The 21,929-nt window shown below is 39.0% G+C and overlaps 1 protein-coding gene across 4 annotated transcripts in view; it reads right to left on the bottom strand.

The window, feature by feature from the left end:
* LOC126470102 (oxysterol-binding protein-related protein 11-like) overlaps positions 1 to 21,929 on the bottom strand; it is a 197,960-nt gene that overhangs the window by 20,594 nt on the left and 155,437 nt on the right. For all 4 annotated transcript variants that reach the window (XM_050097675.1, XM_050097676.1, XM_050097674.1 and 1 more), the window contains one exon: positions 7,777 to 7,893. In XM_050097675.1, coding sequence (XP_049953632.1) covers positions 7,777 to 7,893 — 117 coding nt within the window. The remainder of the gene's footprint in view (positions 1 to 7,776; positions 7,894 to 21,929) is intronic.

Genomic DNA, 21,929 nt, shown 5'->3' with positions numbered 1-21,929 from the left:
GTTTAATTCTCTGACTATAGACCGGTGGGAAGGATAGAGGAATGGAGTTAAGGGTGCATCTGACTGAAATTTGGTCAACAATGACGCAACCTGAGCATTGACAGTCTCAAAATAGGCAAGATGAGCTATCAGCAACTTTCCCCTTAAGGACTCGCACACTACTTGGTAGCTATGACTAAAATTCCAGTAGCAACTTTGAGTCTATGGTTTTACCTACTTATGTTCCTTCTTTACCCTTTCTACTTCCTTTACATATTTTTAAACAGCTGTTATATTTGCTGAGCCCAGACTGATAACATTTTGTTTTCCACCCACCAAACAGCACAAAACTGCTGTAGGAAAATGGCAGTGCTTGTAATATTGTTGATATCAACTTGGCAGGAGGGGCAGTTTTTAAATAGATTACATTAAGCTCTTAGAAACTGAACAAGATTCCAACCAGTGCTAGTACCACCTGTGTTAAAGTCACCATGCACTGTATGTAAGCCACATGTCCCAAAGTCCAAAAGCACAGAACCCTCTGCATTACCCTCAACTTGGAGCTTCCTTTTCAGTTCTCTTAGGAATGTCTTATTAACATTAGCGCCACCCATGATCATCTTGAACAACGTGCCTTTACAGATTTACCTCAGATTGGAATGCTCGTGCCTCAAAGTCTTCAACTAAATCTTTTGCAGTACTTTCTTTCAAAAACACTGAAGGCTCAAAACATGGCCCAACATCCTATTCCAAAAATGAACAATTACATCAAACTCAGTCACTACTTCATCACAAGCAAGAACAATCTCCTGTAGTTGTTTACTGAAAAACAGCTCCAATCCAAACACAATGCCATAATTTGCCTTTGACTTTTGAAACTGCACTTGGAAGGCAATGTTACTGTCTGGGAACACATCTGGTAAGAGGTTAACAAGATGTCGATGTCCCAAGAAGATTGGTGTCTCACAGCAGCCAACAGACACAAATGGAGCTCTGTCTTCAAAATGGGCTCCTCTGCAAGTAATCTAGGATTGTCACCCTTCATCCAGAAGTTCCTGCAGTAGGTACTTGATGCAACTGCATTGGGGTAACACCTGGCTGTAGCCTGAAGCTCAGCATCCTTCTTTCCAAGTTAGTTTTACGGAGCATGAACCAGACACAATTTTTTTCGGATGTGATCTCTGTGATTCAACAAAATTCTGGATCCTCAATTCAGCAAGAGTAGAATGCACACTTCCAGTTCATTGAATAAGCGCTGAGGTAACACATGGATTAGACAGGATTGCAACTACACAATATAGTGAGATGTGGCCAAGAGTTCATAAAGACAGAAAGCCACTAAAAATTTTTGTGACCTGCACTTTTATCTTTCTTACGAGCAAATTCTACCCCACCCCCTTCACCTATATCTCTCCCTGAGTGCCTCCAAAGTAAGCCAATAAAATCTTGCTTGTATGTGTGTAACTGAAAGTAGTTGACTAAGATTGGATTGGATTGGATTCGATTGGATTGGAGATGTTAGCCACTCAGGACAGAAATTACACAGTCACCTCACTCCCCATGCACCAGGCACCTCCTCTCAAAAGTTCCTACTTACCCTCCAACCATCTGTGTTGCACTACAGGCTTCAGCTCAATGTTAACTAAACAAACAACAGCATACCAAAGCCCAATGACTGCTTGTTAGTGTTCTAATTACACTGTTTTATGCCTACAACTAAAGATCTATAATCAATCTTAATTGTACACAACACAACGAGATTGACAGATGTTGGCATGTACAACAGTAATTTTTATGTATATAACTAACAAATGTACTGTATGTTTACCTATCATGCCCTAGTATTACTGGTACAAAATAAATGGATTTGAATAGGCCACAAACTCCCCTAAAAGCACACTTTTTGTGATATCACTGTGTTAGCAAACAAGGCAGTACATTTGAACAGATGTAAATGTAAACCACACCAAATACTCATCACAGATTCTTGCTCATTACATTGAGTCAGAAACACACACAATCACAACACAACACAAACCAGAGTTGCATAGTCAGGCTGCAGTGACAGGCGTGCAAGCTATTCCATGTCAACAAACAACAACCTCTGCACTGCTTGCCTGGACTTGGCCAGGCCGGGTGGTCTGGCTGGCTGCTGCATTGGAGTTAGCGAGGGGAGAGGTTTAGGGCTTCCAAAACTCTGATGGAGGGCAGCTGCATAGTACCAAGGAGGAAAAGACGTTCTCGTCTAACATTTTATAAAGCTGTAGATGATGTTGAGTTGAACGCTCAACCAGTGAGTGGACAACCGTTTTTGCACGGCCCTTCAGTGTTTTGTGGAGCTGTGTTTAATTTTACGTTGGAGAACCTTGAAGCATATGATCATGGAAATGGTTGGGTGACCACAGATATTGTACGGTACCCAGGATACAAAGTAACTAGTGTTGGAGGACTCTAGAGCTTTAGTGAAAGAGACATTACTGCTTATCGCACCTTGGCATTGAGCCAAGGAGAAGGCAAGCAAATGCCTCTGCCCAAAATCAAATGAGACACCGTGCCTTTTCCAGAGATTTTAGACAAAATGCAAAAATTCCCCAAGTTTTCCAGAACAAAAACATTCCCTACGTTTTCCCTGCTTTCCAGATTTTCCAGGACACTGGACAGCCTGAATAAGCAGATTCAGATTGATGTAATTATGAAGAGACTGGCACATGACAGAAATGAGTGGAGAGCTGCAGCAAACTAGTATTCAGATTTTCTACCGAAGAGGCAATAACAGCAAAAACAACAATTGAAATATGGGCTATTTCCAGGGTCAATGAAACAGACTGCTGGTATGACAGGAAATAAATGTGAGAGTATGCAGGACTGTACCAAGAGAATCTAGGTGTAGATGGTGATATGTTGGTTCTGACTAATATTAAGTGTAGTTTTATAGCAGAAGACAGCAGCTAACCATTACCTCTAATGTATGTAAGAACAGAACCAAAGAAAAATAACATAGTTATAGCCACAGGACAGTAGCTGTATGGTGGGAGTTCATTGCTTGGCAGAATTAGATTAGTAAATGCATTGCTGATCGCTGTTTTAACTATTTCAGCACTTAAATTTAAATTTTGACTTAAAAAACTACTTAACAATAACCCTTTTCACACCTTTGAAGAGTTATTATTTCTTGAATAATAAAAATGTTACCAGTAAAATGTCTTTTTTTTTTTTTTACCATGTCCTGCTGAATATTAAGTAAAATTTGTTTCCTTACTATGAGAGAATTTTTACATATTCTGAAAATTCAGGTGAAGAACTTTGACATATTCATAAAAATGACAATGCAATGTGACCAAAAACTGGAAAAATTGCCACATTTGGCCACATTCAGAAGAACTGATGTCAAATACATTTATTATTATTAATATTATTATTATTATTATTATTATTATTATTATTATTATTATTATTCTTTCTTTCTTTCTTTTCTCAGACGTTATGTCTGGTCAAAGATGGAAAGTGACGCGGACCTTGATCAAGTGTGACTTCCTTTTAACTGTACAGTATATGTTATATTGCATTTAGGAACTTTCGGCTAATTGAACATGTATCAATAATTACGGATTTCTGTAGTTGCATATATAAGTTTGGATGTAGCTGTATTGCATTGATGTACTGGTGGATATTGTGTGATATGACTCCTGTAGTTGATAGTATAATTAGTATAATGTCAACTTTATCCTGATTCCACATGTCCTTGACTTCCTCAGCCAGTTGGATGTATTTTTAAATTTTTTCTCCTGTTTTCTTTTGTATATTTGTTGTATTGGGTATGGATATTTCGATTAGCTGTGTTAATTTCTTCTTTTTATTGGTGAGTATGATGTCAGGTTTGTTATGTGGTGTTGTTTTATCTGTTATAATGGTTCTGTTCCAGTATAATTTGTATTCATCATTCTCCAGTACATTTTGTGGTGCATACTTGTACGTGGGAACGTATTGTTTTATAAGTTTATGTTGTAAGGCAAGCTGTTGATGTATTATTTTTGCTACATTGTCATGTCTTCTGGGGTATTCTATATTTGCTAGTATTGTACATCCGCTTGTGATGTGATCTACTGTTTCTATTTGTTGTTTGCAAAGTCTGTATTATTATTATTATTATTATTATTATTATTATTATTATTATTATTACCTTTCCTTTCTCAGACCTTAGGTCTGGTTCGGAATGAAAGTGACGCGGACCTTGATCAAGCGTCACTTCCTTTTAACTGTACGGTATATGTTACATTGCGTTTAAGAACTTTCGGGTAATTGAACATGTATCAATAATTACGGATTTCTGAAGTTGTATATATAAGTTTGGATGTAGCTGTATTGCATTGATGTACTGGTGGATATTGCGTGGTATGACTCCTGTAGTTGAAAGTATAATTGGTATAATGTCAACTTTATCCTGATGCCACATGTCCTTGACTTCCTCAGCCAGTTGGATGTATTTTTCAATTTTTTCTCCTGTTTTCTTCTGTATATTTGCTGTATTGGGTATGGATATTTCAATTAGTTGTGTTAATTTCTTCTTTTTATTGGTGAGTATGATGTCAGGTTTGTTATGTGGTGTTGTTTTATCTGTTATAATGGTTCTGTTCCAGTATAATTTGTATTCATCATTCTCCAGTACATTTTGTGGTGTATACTTGTATGTAGGAACGTGTTGTTTTAAAAGTTTATGTTGTAAGGCAAGCTGTTGATGTATTATTTTTGCGACGTTGTCATGTCTTCTGGGGTATTCTGTATTTGCTAGTATTGTACATCCACTTGTGATGTGATCTACTGTTTCTATTTGTTGTTTGCAAAGTCTGCATTTATCTGTTGTGGTATTGGGATCTTTAATAATATGCTTGCTGTAATATCTGATGTTTATTGTTTGATCCTGTATTGCAATCATGAATCCTTCTGTCTCACTGTATATATTGCCTCTTTTTAGCCATGTGTTGGATGCGTCTTGATCGATGTGTGGCTGTGTTAGATGATACGGGTGCTTGCCATGTAGTGTTTTCTTTTTCCAATTTACTTTCTTTGTATCTGTTGATGTTATGTGATCTAAAGGGTTGTAGAGGTGGTTATGAAATTGTAGTGGTGTAGCCGATGTATTTATGTGGGTGATTGCTTTGTGTATTTTGCTAGTTTCTGCTCGTTCTAGAAAGAATTTTCTTAAATTGTCTACCTGTCCATAATGTAGGTTTTTTATGTCGATAAATCCCCTTCCTCCTTCCTTTCTGCTTAATGTGAATCTTTCTGTTGCTGAATGTATGTGATGTATTCTATATTTGTGGCATTGTGATTGTGTAAGTGTATTGAGTGCTTCTAGGTCTGTGTTACTCCATTTCACTACTCCAAATGAGTAGGTCAATATTGGTATAGCATAGGTATTTATAGCTTTTGTCTTGTTTCTTGCTGTCAATTCTGTTTTCAGTATTTTTGTTAGTCTTTGTCTATATTTTTCTTTTAGCTCTTCCTTAATATTTCTATCATCTATTCCTATTTTTTGTCTGTATCCTAGATATTTATAGGCATCTGTTTTTTCTATCGCTTCTATGCAGTCGCTGTGGTTATCCAATATGTAATCTTCTTGTTTAGTGTGTTTTCCCTTGACTATGCTATTTTTCTTACATTTGTCTGTTCCAAAAGCCATATTTATATCATTGCTAAATACTTCTGTTATCTTTAGTAATTGGTTGAGCTGTTGATTTGTTGCTGCCAGTAGTTTTAGATCATCCATGTATAGCAAATGTGTGATTTTGTGTGGGTATGTTCCAGTAATATTGTAACCATAATTTGTATTATTTAGCATGTTGGATAGTGGGTTCAGAGCAAGGCAGAACCAGAAAGGACTTAATGAATCTCCTTGGTATATTCCACGCTTAATCTGTATTGGCTGTGATGTGATATTATTTGAATTTGTTTGGATATTAAGTGTAGTTTTCCAGTTTTTCATTACTATGTTTAGGAACTGTATCAATTTAGGATCTACTTTATATATTATTATATATTATTATTATTATTATTATTATTATTGTTACTATTAATACTACTATTATTATTAGTATAAACACAAACATTTCTGGAGACACTTTTTTCAACCAATACTAATCAAGAAAGCATATGCTGCAACTAATGGAATATAACATGTGGCTTTCCATTTTAGCTGCAATTATTGAGAAATTATTTGATTAAGTAGACTGTTGAACACACTTGCACTGGCAAATAGCACAGCAGTTTGTTACAAGTATTTGATAATTTGAGTCAATGATATTACTATCTGGAAGAACAATCACAAAATAAATACAAGGAATAGGAGAGAAAACCATTTCTTTAATAACATTTTAAAGCTATGTGTTACATTGAAAGGTAAAATTAATATGATTGTCTAGCTCTAGGAATTTTACAGACCTACACACTACAGTTACACAAAGTATCATCTCAGAGTACAACCTCAAGGTTCTGCATTTTCTCTACCATTACCTCTAATCAGCAAATCATCGATTATCTTCTCAGATTGGAACAACTACACCATATCCTTTACACAATACCCTGGTCCATCCCTATGCCACACCAGCTCTCATACTTCACCCACCAACACATCCTACTCTGCTCCTGTGAGAAGCTTATCCAATCCTGTCAGAGGCAGGGACATCTCTGACAGCAGCCATCTCATATACCAACTCTGATGCTAGTCCTACACAACATTTTATGTGGGCATGACCACCAACCAATCATCCACCTGAATGAATGACAACTGCCAAACTCTGGACAAGAGCCCAGTTGACCACCCACTGGACGAACATGCTGCCGAGCACAACATGCACGATTTCAATGGCTACTTAACAACCCGTTCCATCTGGATCTTCCCCCTCAACACCAGTTTTCCTGAACTAGGTAGATGGGAATTATACTCACAACACATCCTTCATTTCTGTAATCCTTCTGGCCTCATCTCCACTAACTTCCACCTCATACCCACCTCCACACTGCCTCAGGACCCTAACTTCACTCATCTTGCACCCACATCCTCTTCCCCACAGTCTGCACTTTCATCTTCTCTGTCTCCTCCCCCCAATCCATTCATCCATATCATCACCATGAGCTCACTGGTGCCTGTGTTGCATTTCTATCTTGTGCACCAGCTGTTCCTCCCCCCCCCCCCCTTTATCCCCTGCATCTGCTGCCTATCCCTCCCCCATTCTTATCCTGTAAACTTGCTACCCCTCATTCCCCATTCCTATCCCATGCACCTGCTGCCTCTCTCCCAGCCTTCAGATACCCTTCCCAGTACAGTGATTTCAGTAGGATGTGTGCACACGTGTGTACTCCCACTTGAAAAAGGTTTCCTCAAAAAGCTAGCAAATTTCTCAGCCTCATTTATATATCTTTAGACAATTCAATGTCTCTACTATAAGGCAAGTTTCTTTCCCTTTATTCTTACATATTTGAAAAGTGTTTATAGAGTGTTTCTTACAGGGTAGAACTTACTGTTAAGGTGGTAAGAAAATACCAGAGAATTAAAACACTAATGCAAAGGAAAGTGATCAACATGCAAATATGACTAAAGCATTCATTCACAGTCCATGGGCTAGGATTGTTTTCCAGTTCATTTTCCAGTTTACCGCAAAATATAATGTTACTGAATATAGTCTTTACTGGTAATTATTATTAATTAAAATTTATATTATTCAAATGAAGTAGCTAAATGTTCAGATGGAAGCTTAATTCTGACATGATGCTAATTCATACATTATATCAATTACTTACATTAGGATAAGTAAATTCAAAATGGCTGTTCCATTCTCCCTGTATCTTGCATATGATAGTTCCAGTTTCATTCTTTACATCTGATGTTACAGCATTTACTTTTCCACCATAAAAAGGCTGAAACAGAAAACATTTTGGAATTATAAATTTAAAATAAATTCATTCAAATACATCATCAGGTAATGACAATCCATAAACCCAAGAGACTGAATGATCTGCCCTTAGTGGAGAATTTGTCAAACAATGTATAAATAATGTCAGCATAGTCTACAGATGGTTGTATAGATTTCTGATGCCCCAATAGTCGGATATGCCACCATCCTGCATGAACATCGTACGTTCCAGCAGGTGTTTATCAGCCAGGCTGGGGATGATGCGATCCTGTAACATTTTGGCGTACCTCTCACCCATCACGGTAGCAGTTACAAAACCAGAATGACGCATTTCCTCGAAGAAAAAAGGCCCGATAATGGTAGATGTGGTAAATCCAACCCATACCGTGACTTTCTCATTGTGCAATGGAGCTTCCACGACAGTTCTAGGATTTTCAGTAGCCCAAATTCTGCAGTTGTGGGTGTTGACAGACCCTCGGAGCATGAAATGAGCTCCGTCGGTCCACAACACGTTACTCAACCAATCGCCATCTTCCGCCATCTTTTGAAATGCCCACATGACAAATGCCCTCCGCTTCACTAAATCGCCAGGTAACAGTTCATGATGCCTATGGATTTTGTACAGATAGCATCAGAGGGTACGCCTCAGTGCGAACCAAACAGTAGTGTATGGAATGCCGGTGTGATGTGCGACTGCACAAACACTGACTTCCCCATGCATAGACAAACCCACTACAGTCTCCATTTCTTCCTGAACTGTCTCAGCAGTATTACGCCTTGTGCTCGGTCGGCCACTATGGGGTCTATCGTCTAAACAACCCATGGCTTTGAACTTCAAAATCATTCTTGCCACAGCTGCATTTGTCAATGGACCTTTACCCTTTCGAATCCCCTTCCTACGGCGATAGGATCGTAACGCTGAACTAGCACATTCCCCATTCTGATAATACAACTTCACTAAAAGTGCCTTTTCAGGCAACATCAACATGCTGCGACTGCTGGCACATCTGATTCTCTCTGTCATTACAGCTCCTTTTATACACGATTGTCATGCGCAGTCACTGACGTTTTGCTATCCAGTGCCATCTGTCGGACATTTTGTGAACTTTGTTTTTTTTTTTTTTTTTTTTGTTCTAATAAAACCCCATGTCATTCCAAGCATGTGTGTCAATTTTTACCTCTCTATCTACATTATTCTGTGGTTTATTAAGTTTTAAAATTTATACTGACATTTTGATCACATGGTTCATCCACATGGTCACACACTCATGTGATACCACGCATGTCTCCTCCTACAGACATGCACTTAAGTTGGCACTCTGCCCACAGAGAGCCAGTTACATCAATCGACAGCTGCCTGAAGTCTCCACTACGGACACCGCTGTCACCATGCGGCCCACCAAGGTGTAGTGCTGCCCTCGCCCTGAACCACGTCCCATGCTACACTTCCAACAGACACTTCAAGGATGTCCTTTTTAGTGTTTTAACATGTCTTAGTTTGTTTGCTGTAGCAGGGTTCCTTTTCAATTTTATTTGTGTGGCTTTTCAACCAAATGGATTTTTGCATATGTGAGAGTTCATTTGTTAGGGCAGTGCTTCATGCTTCTTGTGTTGCTGTACTCTGAAGGCAGTGGTGTCCATTCCTACGACAGGGCAAGTTTCTCAGTCTATGCACATTTATTAACAAAGTTTCAGATTGGTAGCTGTCTCTTCAGCATAGTTCAGGCAGTCCGTTCATGTGTTTCACAAGTGTGAATTCTCTCAACTGAAGCTGTTGGTGTGAGATGTTTTCAGTACTTAAAGGTTCAAGAACAATGTACAGACTTGGTGTGTATGTGTGTGTGTGTGTGTGTGTGTGTGTGTGTGTGTGTAACTTCTGCACTGTTTCAGTGCAGTAATGTGTTCATTGTAAATAAGTATTGTAATAGTTCTATTATATGTTTGTTACCTTATAAATAAATAAAAACTTTTTTTTCAATTTTAAATTCAGTGCATTAATACCATCTTAGTAAATTAGTGTTGTAAAATGATACTTTCATGTAGTGTTCATTAAAAAAAAAAAAAAAAGAATCATAACACTTGGGACCTATGGAAGGTACATTAGCTTATTTGTTTTAGTTGTAAATATTTGTCACGTATTATTGTTTTTCTGACATGTTCTACATCCTGAAGAGCCTCCTCACTGCAGATCAATTGGAATAAAAGTAAATCTATCTGTAACCTATTTACAGGTTCCATAGGATGAGGATTTGAAAAGGCTATCTGTGATTAAAATGACCTTTGGGTTGTACCAATATTGGCACCTCCCATTTGGCTAGTGCCCATGTGATTTTCAGTGTTTTCCAAAACAACTGACAATGTCCGTTTCTGGGTGCATCAACCGTCTTGACATCGTGATGGGTGCATCCACAGAAGAGCATTTCTGCAACTTATGACACTGGCCTGTGAATGCGCTTTTACATTTTTGAAATCTAAATTACATTCTGCTCCTTGTTTGGCTACCTTCCATCCTGGCCACCATCTGGACTTAGCTATAGACACCTCTCAGTATGGCCTTGGGGCCATTCTTCCACAAGAATATGAGAATGGTTCTGAATGTCCGGTAGCTTATGCATAAAAAAATGCTGAACTCGACCCAGCAGTGCTCCTCCCAAGATGAAAAGGAAGTGCTTCCTGTCATCTACACCCTCAAAATGTTTTTCACATGTTCTTGTATGGGTCTAAGTTCCACCTCATTAGCCCTCAGTTTCATTGTTCTGTTCATCTGCTTCATTGCCTGACAAAGTAGCACACCATCTCCAGTGTTGCTTCTTCTTTCAGTCTCGTTACAACTATGAAACACATTAATGGACCACCGTGCAGCGTGCCAATGCCAATGTACTGTCCCAGCTTCCAATGAGGCCAGGTCCTAGTTCTGATCAGGATGAGCTCCTTTGTTCTCACTTAGATGATGTACAGTCAAAGTGTTTTCTATTATTGGCTCCAAGGTCACATCTGCTGTTGCTGCCGATCTCATTTTGTGCCAAGTTGTTCAACTCAACCAGCATGGTTGGCCGGACAAGCCTCTGGGCAGGGCTTCTGATCCTTTATGACACTATTTTACCCTCTGTCACCACCTTTTGGTGTTTGATGGTGGTGGTCTCTCAGCTACAGATGGACTGTCGCCCGCATTGTGATCCTGACCACCCTGCAGTGGGATGTGCTTCAGCTCCTACATCTGGAACTTTGGGTGGTGGTCTTTCACACCAAGTCATTGGCCTGTCGATATCTCTTCTATCCTGGCATCGATGGTGGCATTGTGCATCTTTTTACAGCCTGCTCTCAGTGTGCTGTACAACAGCCAGTGCTGCCGGTGACACTTTGTCCACAGCCCGAATCACAGCATCCATGGAAATATGTTCATATTGATTTCACAGGTCCCTTCCTACATTCTGACTGGTTGTTGTTCCATTCTACATTCTTACTGGTTGCTGGTTGTCGATGCTTTCTCGAAATTTCTGTACCTTACCTGCTGTCCTCCCACGTCAGCTGCAGCTATGGTTCAGGCCACCTCAAAAATGTTTCTTGTAGAAGGACTGCATTATACACTTGTGATAGATAACAGTTTATGTCTCAGACCTTCCATGATTTCCATGCCTTTCAAGTCATTCGCCAAGTGACTGCTCCTCTGTTCCATCCCCAATCTAACAGTGAGGCAGAAAAGCTCATTTGCACATTCAAGGTTCAAATGAAGAAGTACGTCACAGACTCTTCCATGGACGGTACATTGAGTTCCTACAGGTTTACAGCAGTGGGGGATTGGAGTCTGGGTGAGATGCTCCATAGTTGCCAGCTACGCACCCTTCTGCATCTGCTCACGCTGCCCCACCATCTGTCAGCATGACCATCGTCACAGTTTGATCCTTGGGCTGCGGTCTGTGTTGGAGGGTTCAGTCGCCAACTGAAGTGGAGTATGGTTGTGGTCCACAGTTTCTGTGGCTGCCACCTCTGCATGGTGCACATCAGTGATGGGCTGGTGGCATGCCACCGTGATCAGCTACATCCTCATGCCATAGCGACAGCTGCACGTCCACTGCTGCCTTCACTTCCTCCCTCAGCACCTGTCCAGGCTTCCACTGGGAGTCCCTGCTGTGAGTGTTGGACAGCCCCCCCCCCCCCCCCCCACTGCGGATGTTGCTGCCTCCTGCCTCCCCTCCAGGGTCCATTATTTTGATGCACATTGCCAGCCCATCCCATGATGCTCTGCTACCACCTGGGGTTCCATTGCTGCCTGCGCTGGAGCCGTGGGGTACTTCATGACCAGCGCCTCCTGCCCAAGTGGCCAGGGCCTTCATCATTGATACAGTTTCATCACCCAAATGTTGAGATGCTACCAGCACCCTCATTGTCATTCCTCCTTTTTGATACTTTGTGGACTGTGTGTGTATGGGGGGAAGGGGGGCGGTGGGGGGAAGGGGGCGGGGGGAAGGGGAAGGGGGGCAGGGGGAAGGGGTAGGGGTAGGGGACGGGAGCAGGGGGAAAGGGAGGGGAGAGGGGGTAGTCACCACATGTGTCCACAGCTGCTCCTGTTGAGCCCCTACTCAGCAGTTCCATCTTGGAATCTCCTTCCAATACCACTACCATCACCTGTGGCACCCACCGCAGAGGACATTGATTTGTAATCTGTTGGGGCAACATTAACATCAGACGAGTGTCCTTTTTCCCAATAGTGAGAGGGGCGTTATAACTGCGTTCATCATATCTCAATACACGCTGTGGCACCAGGAGGCCAGTGCCCTATACTCAAATGCTCTGCCAATGGCAGCTGTGTGGGCCAGCCACCACAGGGTTATCCTCTGTATAAGGACAGCACAGCAGGCTCCTGTCCTCAGATTGTGTTCTACTGCTTATTGTACTGTTTCTATGTTTGTTGTTTTCTTGAATACGGATGGACAAACTTTTGGGCTTTGTGGCCACACTATTGTTTGTGTCTAGCATTATGAAAATTTGTGACTACTGAGTTCCTCAGAACCTAACTGAAGAGCAGAAGTAACACCTGTGCCAAACTGCTTGCTTGTTATGAGGCTGGTGGTGATTACTTCTTGTCAAACATTGTCATATATGAGGAAAAAAGGATTCACCACTTTGAGCCTGGGGAAAAATGCAATCCGCAGAGTGGCAGCACACAATATCTCCATCAAAGAAGAAATTGAAAACAGTACCATCAGCTGTAAAGTCATGGATTCAGTCTTCTGGAACAACGAAAGGCAATAATCTGTTCGATATCTTCCCTCACAGTCAAATGACTGACATTGGAAGTCTATTGAGAAATACTTTGGGAAACGAAAAAACCATTACAGCATGTTTGTGCGCACAAAAATGTGAACAAACTTCTCCTTCTCCACAATAACATAAGACCACACCCAATTCTGCATGTCCAAGATGAGATCACAAAACTTTGGTGGACTTTTCTTCCTAGTTATCCCTACAGCCAGTAAATATCACCTTCTTTGGCCTACTGAAGGACTGACTCTGCAGGAAGTACAACTGCAATAATGAGGAATTTAGTGAAGCAGCAAGAACTTGGGTGAGATGCACACCAGTAGAATGGCATGATCACTACATACAGGTTTTCAGATCAACAAGGTATAAGGGCATAAAAATGAATGGAGATTATGTTGGGAAAAAAAATAATTTAATAGCCAAAAGATTGGGGAGCAACAGAGCATATTTAACTTATGAATAAAATTATCTTCCTTTGAGGAAAAAAAGTGTTCCATTACTTACTGAACAATGATCAAACAATTATTATGAGACAAGAGGCATCTAAACATGGAAGGCACACAAACTATGAAACTTCCTCTCAAACGTCAATGCAATGCTTAACTTCAGTTATGTGTATTGCACTGTATGCTTACACAGTATTCTCTTCACCAGGAACAATCAGCTATGGAACTCTTAAGGAACACACTTAAGAGAGGACATGAGGCGCATCAAGGGGTATTTGCGTGTGTCTCCCTTTTTGAATTAAGAACACGTTCTAAATGTCCATTGTTTAAGACACTCTTTGACAGCAGAAAATACGTAGGCAAAATGTGATTTATTCTCCTATGACAGTAGTCCTCAGCTGTCACATATTTCTTACAGTGCATAACCAACAGAGATTAAGCCAGAGGAACAGATACTTAAGTTTCAGTATACGTGAGAAACTGCAAGTGAAGCTGGGCAGTTTTTGACATATCAAGCAGAAATGGCATTACCTTTCCACTCAATTTTTGGGAATCTGAGTTCAATAGCATGAACATCTGTCCAGCCTGGTGTACACACTCATTGTGTGACATCACAGTGACTGCATAGATTGTTGTGTAACAGGTATGAAGAGTCCGGGTCAGTCCAGGCAGTACTCACAGCAATTTGTTCCCTGTTGTTGTTAGCCTATGCATGAAGAAGGTGGCTAACTTCAGACGGTGCTCTCATTATGTGGTCCAACTCACTACACATGGTGTATAGATAATTTTTCTTGCTGTAATCTTGGTGGAGATTTAGGTCTTGGGTAACACTCCACAATTAGCGTGTCAAGTTACACTTTTTTAACTGCAACAGAAGTATTGATGCCACAGGCTATAAACAGTAAGCCTGTTCTAAAAAGCTCAAAGGTATTACAGAAGCCGAAGTTCAGTCTTTTCTTCCTCCATAACAAGATAGCCCGAACATACACAATGTCAAGAAGGTTATAGAATTTGACATGTCGCTGACAGCTTACAGATGAATAAGGTAACAGTGTAAGCTCACTCTACTCATTATGACCTCTTCTCTAAATCTTTTGTCTACTTTAGCATTTGAAAACTGTTGTTTGTGTGTCTTATATCTAAGAGAAAAGTATCACTGACCGCTGGTAAGTATTAGAAATAGAAATGACACCCACTGAGCATGCCAAACGAAGAATGCTAATCATGTCTCAATACATAAACAGTATCTCCCCCCCCCCCCCCCCCCCTCTCTCTCTCTCTCTCTCTCTCTCTCTCTCTCTCTCTCTCTCTCTTTCTCTCTCTCTCTCTCTCACACACACACACACACACACACACACACACACACACACACACACACACACACCCTTCCCCCTCCCTCCTCCTCTCTGCACATTCCACATTATAGACTGGTGTGGCAAAGACATTCAACACACAAGCGATATCTTCATTTACTGAACATTTGAAATTAAGAAAGATGCAGAGACTTTCACATAAATTTCGACAGATATCCAACAACATTTCTTTTCTGTGTGACTCAATTATGAAATACAAATTATCTCTATAGATATCAATGAATATGACAGTAAATTAACCAATTATAATAGCAAGGGGTGAGCTTACTCACTTATATTACACAGTCTTTTTTTTTAAATTACATACAGGGAGTGAAAGGTTATTCACAACAAGATTATTCACAACTTGTACAGAAACCAGGTGTATCAAGGGGCACAAAATGGAGGCAGTAGTTGGGAAGGAAGTAAGACAGGGTTGTAACCTAACCCCAATGTTATTCAATCTGTACATTGAGCAAGCAAGTAAGGAAACCAAGGACTAATTTGGGGACAGAATTACTGTTCAGGGAGAAGAAACAAAGACTTGGAGATTTGTTGTTGAATTGGAAGAGCAACTAAATGGAATGGATAGTGTACTGTAAAGAGATTGTAAGATGATCATCAATAAAAGTAAATCAAGGGTAATGGAATGTAGTCAAATAAGGAGATGTTGAAGGAATTATATTAAGAAATGAGACATTAAAAGTAATAGACAAGTTTTGCTATTTGGGTAGCAAAATAACTGACAATGGCTGATGAGGAAAAGCATTTTTGAGAAAGAGGAATCTAATAAAATCTAAAACAAGTTTAAGTGTTTGGAAGTCTTTTCTGAAAGTATTTTGAGTGTAGCCTTGTATGAAAGTGAAATGTGGACAATAAACAGTTCAGACAGGAAAAGAATAGAAGCTTTTGGAATGTGGTGTTACAAAACAATGTTGAAAATTAGATTGGTAGATCACATACGTAATACGAAGATACTCACTAGAATTGAGGAGAAAAGAAATTTGTGACACAACTTTGTTACAAGAAGGGATCGGTTGATAGGACACATTCTGAGACATAAAGGGATCATGAGTTTAGTATTGGGAAGGGAGAGCGAGGGGGAGTGGGGGGATAAAATTATTGAGGGAAGCCAATAGATGACAACAAGAAGCAGGTAGTTATTCAGAGATGAGGAGGCTTGCTTAGGATAGAATAGCGTGGAGAACTGCATCAAACCAGTCTTTGGACTGAAGTCAACAACAGTATACTATACTACATCATATCAAACATCACTAGCCCTGTTAGAAGTTTTACAAATTGTCACACTTTAAATAGAGGCTTCCTACCTTCTGTTTAACTACTTTAGCATTTCATCTTAGTTGATGGTTCTTCTGTATGTAATTTATTCCTACAAATTATTGAAGCTGTGCAAGTGGAATTCAATGATTCTACCACAATGTAATACACAAGTTCTACCAACATACATAAATTACCTGTAACGAGCATGAACCCTTCCACGGCTCTGTGCAATAATCTGCAAAAGTCATTACACTATTAAAATTGTAATTGTGTGCATGATGGCAATACTAATTCAAGCTGACAGAAAAAGCTGTGAATCAATAACAGGTGCTGATTAAAAAAGTGAATCAAAGACTAAACCTATGTTGTGAGCCACTCTGTGAATGTCAACGACATGTCAGACAATAGCAGTCTAGATTATACCATATATCAAAACCAGGAAGAATATACAACCCATTGCTAAACAGAATACACAATCTCTCCTTGGCACACTACTCATCACTCTACTCTAATTTTATTACCATACACTCAGTCCCTAATGATTATACCCAGATTATCAATGGAATAATAGATTCACTGAAATTTTCAAAACTTCAGGGAAGTGTGAGTGTGTTTGAAGTCTTTATCCATCATATGTGTAATGACACTGTGCAATGAGTTGCTTAACTAGCCAGTAACTTTTAAGTGATAACCTGTTACTGCATGCTCAGTCAATACAAAATCACTAGGTGGCAACAACTTCTTTTTACATTGTCTATTTCTAATTAAGTACTGTGTCCTACAACTTTCCCAGTCATGTAAGTATGCATACGTGAGAGAGTCTGACCCTATGCTGCATTCAAAACTAGAAAAAGAAACTGTGTTTCCCAGGCTCTATGGTATGAATCAAATATCGTGAAGACTTGTTGGTAACTACCAAATTGTTCTTCCAATCTTTCGATAGATTACGAGACAGCAAAGAATAAGAAACAGAATACTTAAAATCATTAGATATAAATTTCCAGCAAAAGCCGTGAAAGTGTGATGTATGCACAACTACTACGATAATGAGAATAGTGAAGTCAACTTGTATTAAAAAGAAATTAAGACACTAAGATAGCTCAACAATGGAATAAATTAAATACGTGTGCGTTCTGAAGAGTATATACAGGAAGGGAATGAGAGGAGACAAGCTCACCTGAAGCAACTCGCTGTTTTCATGAATTGCCTGGGTATCTGTCATCTGAGAGATAAGTGATAATGGATTCTCGTCTTCCTATAAGAATTGAAAGTTACAAAATCAATTACCTAGATTTTGCTTAATTATTTTCAAATTTTAACTGTGAATAGTTCGATTTCTGCACAACAGACACCTATCTACGTCGCTGAATAGTAGGGCTAGGATTTATATGATAGGGCATATATTTTTTGGTAAGACTGACATTTTCCTTCAATAAATATAAATATTTTTTATGAAAATCTGAATGAATTACTGTAATTTGTTACATCATATATACGCAGATGTGACTATTTCTCTCTGACAGAGCCTATTTTAGTAAGTAAATGGTCATATTAATTATATTTTGACTCTTTCAAGAAATAAAGAACTTTTCCCCTGCAATTTCTTTCTTCCAAGTTACATTTCTCGTAAGTGTGCATCTCATTTTGTTTCCTGGAAAATAGCACAACATCTTTCTTCTTGCCCTATTTCATCTGAATTCATAATGTGGAATTCACCCTCATGCAACAATGAGTTTGTGAAGCCTATTAGTATTCTATGAGCAGATAGTTGCTTAAGCCATTCTGGACCCTGGATTGCAGACAAGTGTTGAGTCATTGAAGTCAGAAGTATGTGCAGTATCGTTCACAAAAATACCTTAAGTGAAGCAAAGCATTCATGTAAAATTACAACAGTTAATGCCTCAATGCGGTGAAAAGGTATTTTCGATTGATGGTAAAATACTGTATTGTAAACTGTGTGATGTAAGAGTAACTGCGAAGAAGTCATTTAACATTCAGCAACATGTGAGGAAAAAAATCCCACACACAAATGTGGAGTATAATGAACTGAGAATGAGAAAACACTATTTTATACATCATTCTGTGAAGCACTTTGTACAGCTTTCCTTTCTGCTGACAGTCCCTTAAATGAACTGAACCATCCAAAATTTTACAAATTCTTAGAAAAATACACAGGCAAATATCTCCCTGATACTTCCACATTAAGAAAGGACTGTCACCTGAAGTTATGAACAAACATTGCAACAAATCAGACAACAGATTGAAAATAAAAATGTGTGGTATGATTTGATGAAACAGACTCCATGGGAAGACACACTGCAAATGTTGGTGTCGGAACTTTGGAAGATGGTGAGCCATGTTGCTCTTATCGACAGTATATGTGGTTACACTGTTCGACTGTTACACAGCAATGGCTTCATGCCCAGTGCTGAGATGAAGTACGCAGTCACTTCTGAGCCTTTGAGAGGCATACCTAGCTCGCATTGAGGGGTCTCTATCTCTGGGTCTACAAGGAAGAGTCCAGCTGTCAACTAGAGTGCCAAGGCCATTTTGAGCAGACAACTTCAGATCAGCGCAAGGCTGTGCAGACAGAAAGTGAAGTGGGTAACTGTACTTCAGGTGAAGAAATTGTCAGGCCAGAGCATGACCAAAGGAAGATTTGTGTACCAGTTACCTCTTGGGACAGCCCCTGTTCAACCAAAAAACACTAAAACTGGCAAGTGCATTTCAGAACATCACCTGTTGCTGTATGCAACAAAGTCAAGTCTAGTTTGTTTAAGACTTGTCTGCCTTAGGTTTAAATTAGTTATTTATTAATTTCAGAACCAGGGTATGTGGGGAGAATGGATTTGAGTGCTGATCTTGCTCAGTGAGTGCGTCCAGTTTTAAGATTGATATTTTGTTAATATTGTAACTCATGCAAGTTGATGCTGCACCTTGGCTTAATTTTATTTGAGAAGGCTTCCATCATCAGCACTGTTTCTTGCATATTTCAACCTAGCTGTATTACGCCTGTACTGAGTTTACCAGGACTCGTCCGTGGTTTATTATCGAAGAGTTAATAGCTATCGGTGTCAGATAAAAGCACTATTGTTTTAACTTATTCATATTTGTGGTGTTTATGATAATTTATTAGCATAATGAAAGGTTGTTTCAAATATATTTCTCAGTGTGGGCAATGCAATGTGTAATTTGGGGGACTTTGAAATTATCCATTTTTATGAACTGTTTATTGTGTTTTTGTTAAATGTACGCTATTTATATCTTGTAAAAGTACCAGTGACTGCACCATTTGACCATATCCTGTAGAGTGGTGTGTCATTACTACGAACTGGTGCTGGGTTTGAGTCCTGCCCATATTCGGTTGATGGTAATAGGAAGCTAATTGAGCATGTGCTGGCATTTATAATTGTACTGTAGAGCTTTGGGCAGTCTTTTGTATTTTGTTACTTATGAGTGCAAGGCTTGTTTATATTAATAAAATTGTTATTGTGCAAATTATGTTTATTTTAAGGCCTGTACCTTCCATCCCCAAGCACTTTCATGTAGCTCACCGGCCATTTCATATGACCCAGGTGAAAATTTTGTAATAAACTGAACATTTAGAAAAACAGGACAAGTGCAAGTAGGACTTGTGCCCTGAGAGTTCCATACGAACTTAATTCGGCATATAGATGCTGCTGCTGCTGCTGATGATGATAAGTAATAATAATAATAATAATAATAATAATTTGTGTGGCTCAGTGGTCCAGTCCAAGTCTTTCTATTGAGCACCACTTCAGCAAATTTTATGTTCCATCCAGTTATCCAGTTGGGGAAAGGGGACCTACAGTTTAGCGTGGAATCCAAAGCATGTGTTGTTTCTGGTGACTTATTTGAGAGACTGAAAATCTGTTCTCCAACAGAGGTTCAATCCTGCAACCCCTCAGTTTTCATATACGTGCTTTACCACTAGACTACTAACCCGACACGTATATAGGTATTTCATCTATAGGTTTTGATGAGAGAGTTTGAGAGTATAAAAATATGTGACACATATGGCCATATGTATTGAGCGCACTGACTTGGAAGCATAAGTTATTTACACCACCAAAGGAAATTTTAACTTGATACCGCTACCCGTTCCTGAGAAGAAGTGGTCATAACAGTCTGATGGACATATGGACAGATGGACGAACAGACAGACTCACACAAATGGGCAACAAAATGATTTTACACAGGTTTCATTTTTACAGCTACAGAACCCTAAAGAGTAAATTTTTCTACTATCATAAAATTGTTTGACAGATCTGTGTGTGCTATACAGCATAAAGGCATTAAGCATGACACTGTACCTCTCTTCGTAATGTATGTTGCACCTTATATGGTGAAAGCTGCTGATTCACTCAAAGAATTACTGCATACAATAGCACCATGCATGTCACTTGTTTAGCTCACACCTTACATTGAGTTGCATTCATAGTAAACTGAGTGATACTGACAAATTTATAGTGTGTTTCAAGAAAGTATTTTTGAAAGCCCCTCCATGTGCTGTAGCATTTAAATTGCTAGCTCCAGACATTTCCTTGCTACCATCTCCTATTTCAATAAGATGGAGGTTCGAGATTAATACCTGCAACTATTACTGACAGAACACCACCACTGTGAAAAGCAGAACTGATTCATTTGTTAGCAGTGAAGCCACTTCCATTGGACTAGCCCAAGAATTAATGTCCATTGCTGAAATTTCAGGCAAACTTTTGAACAGAAAATCAGATATTGGATTTATTCCCTGTGCTGTAACTGGTATGCAGCAATCAGAAATGCCACTGAATCAAACAGAAGAAGTGAAAATAAAGTTGAAAAAGAAGTGTCAAAGAACATGGAAAAGGTATCAGAAAAAGAAGGATATCATATATTGTGTTCCATTCCAGTGATTTTATTTGGTGAAATGTTCTCTCTTAATCATTGAGATTTAGACTGAAATGATATTTTCACTTTAAATATGCTCCTCTTTAGTCAGGTAAAGTAGAAAGAAGCTTTTCAATGTACAAAGCTTTGTTTACTGACAATAGGAAATGTTTTTTATTTGGAAATTCACCCAAGGTGTTCACTGTATATTGCAACTGAGAGTTCATAAACTGAAGTGAAAATGAGGATGTACAAAACATATGTCACAGAGATGAGAAGCACACTGAATGATGGAATTTGATGTAGTATGCTTTTTATTAACATAAGTTAACTATATTCTGAAAATGTTAATAAAAAGCATACAACAATGTCAAATTCCGTAGTTTAGCTTGCTTCTCATCTGCAGTTTATTCTTAAATAAATAGTTCATTATCATAAACTGACTTACTAATTTATTTTGCAACAGAAATTTGACCTCATTTTAATAGTCAGGTCATACTTTTTATGTTACTGTGCATATTTTTGTAAATTTTTGGTCATATCTTATTTTTTGTGCATATTATCGTGATTTTTTTGTCCTAAAAATCCTATTCATACTCATCAGTCATTGACACTAATATTTAACTTGAGTTACAATACACACGTACCATGTATAGTATTTAAGCAGAGTCTCTTCATCCAACTCAAGTGAGAAGTCTCACATCACAGTTTGTTGAGTGACAAATACATTCCTGACACAAATAATCACTAGATTTTGTAAGTGGACACATGGTTAGAAAGAAATGAAGTTGGTTACAATATGATCTGTG

This window comes from Schistocerca serialis, chromosome 3 (assembly GCF_023864345.2).
Source record: "Schistocerca serialis cubense isolate TAMUIC-IGC-003099 chromosome 3, iqSchSeri2.2, whole genome shotgun sequence".
Classification (NCBI taxonomy): domain Eukaryota; kingdom Metazoa; phylum Arthropoda; class Insecta; order Orthoptera; family Acrididae; genus Schistocerca; species Schistocerca serialis.
Note: the sequence above shows the minus strand (reverse complement) of the source record. Positions and strands in the feature narration are given on the sequence as shown.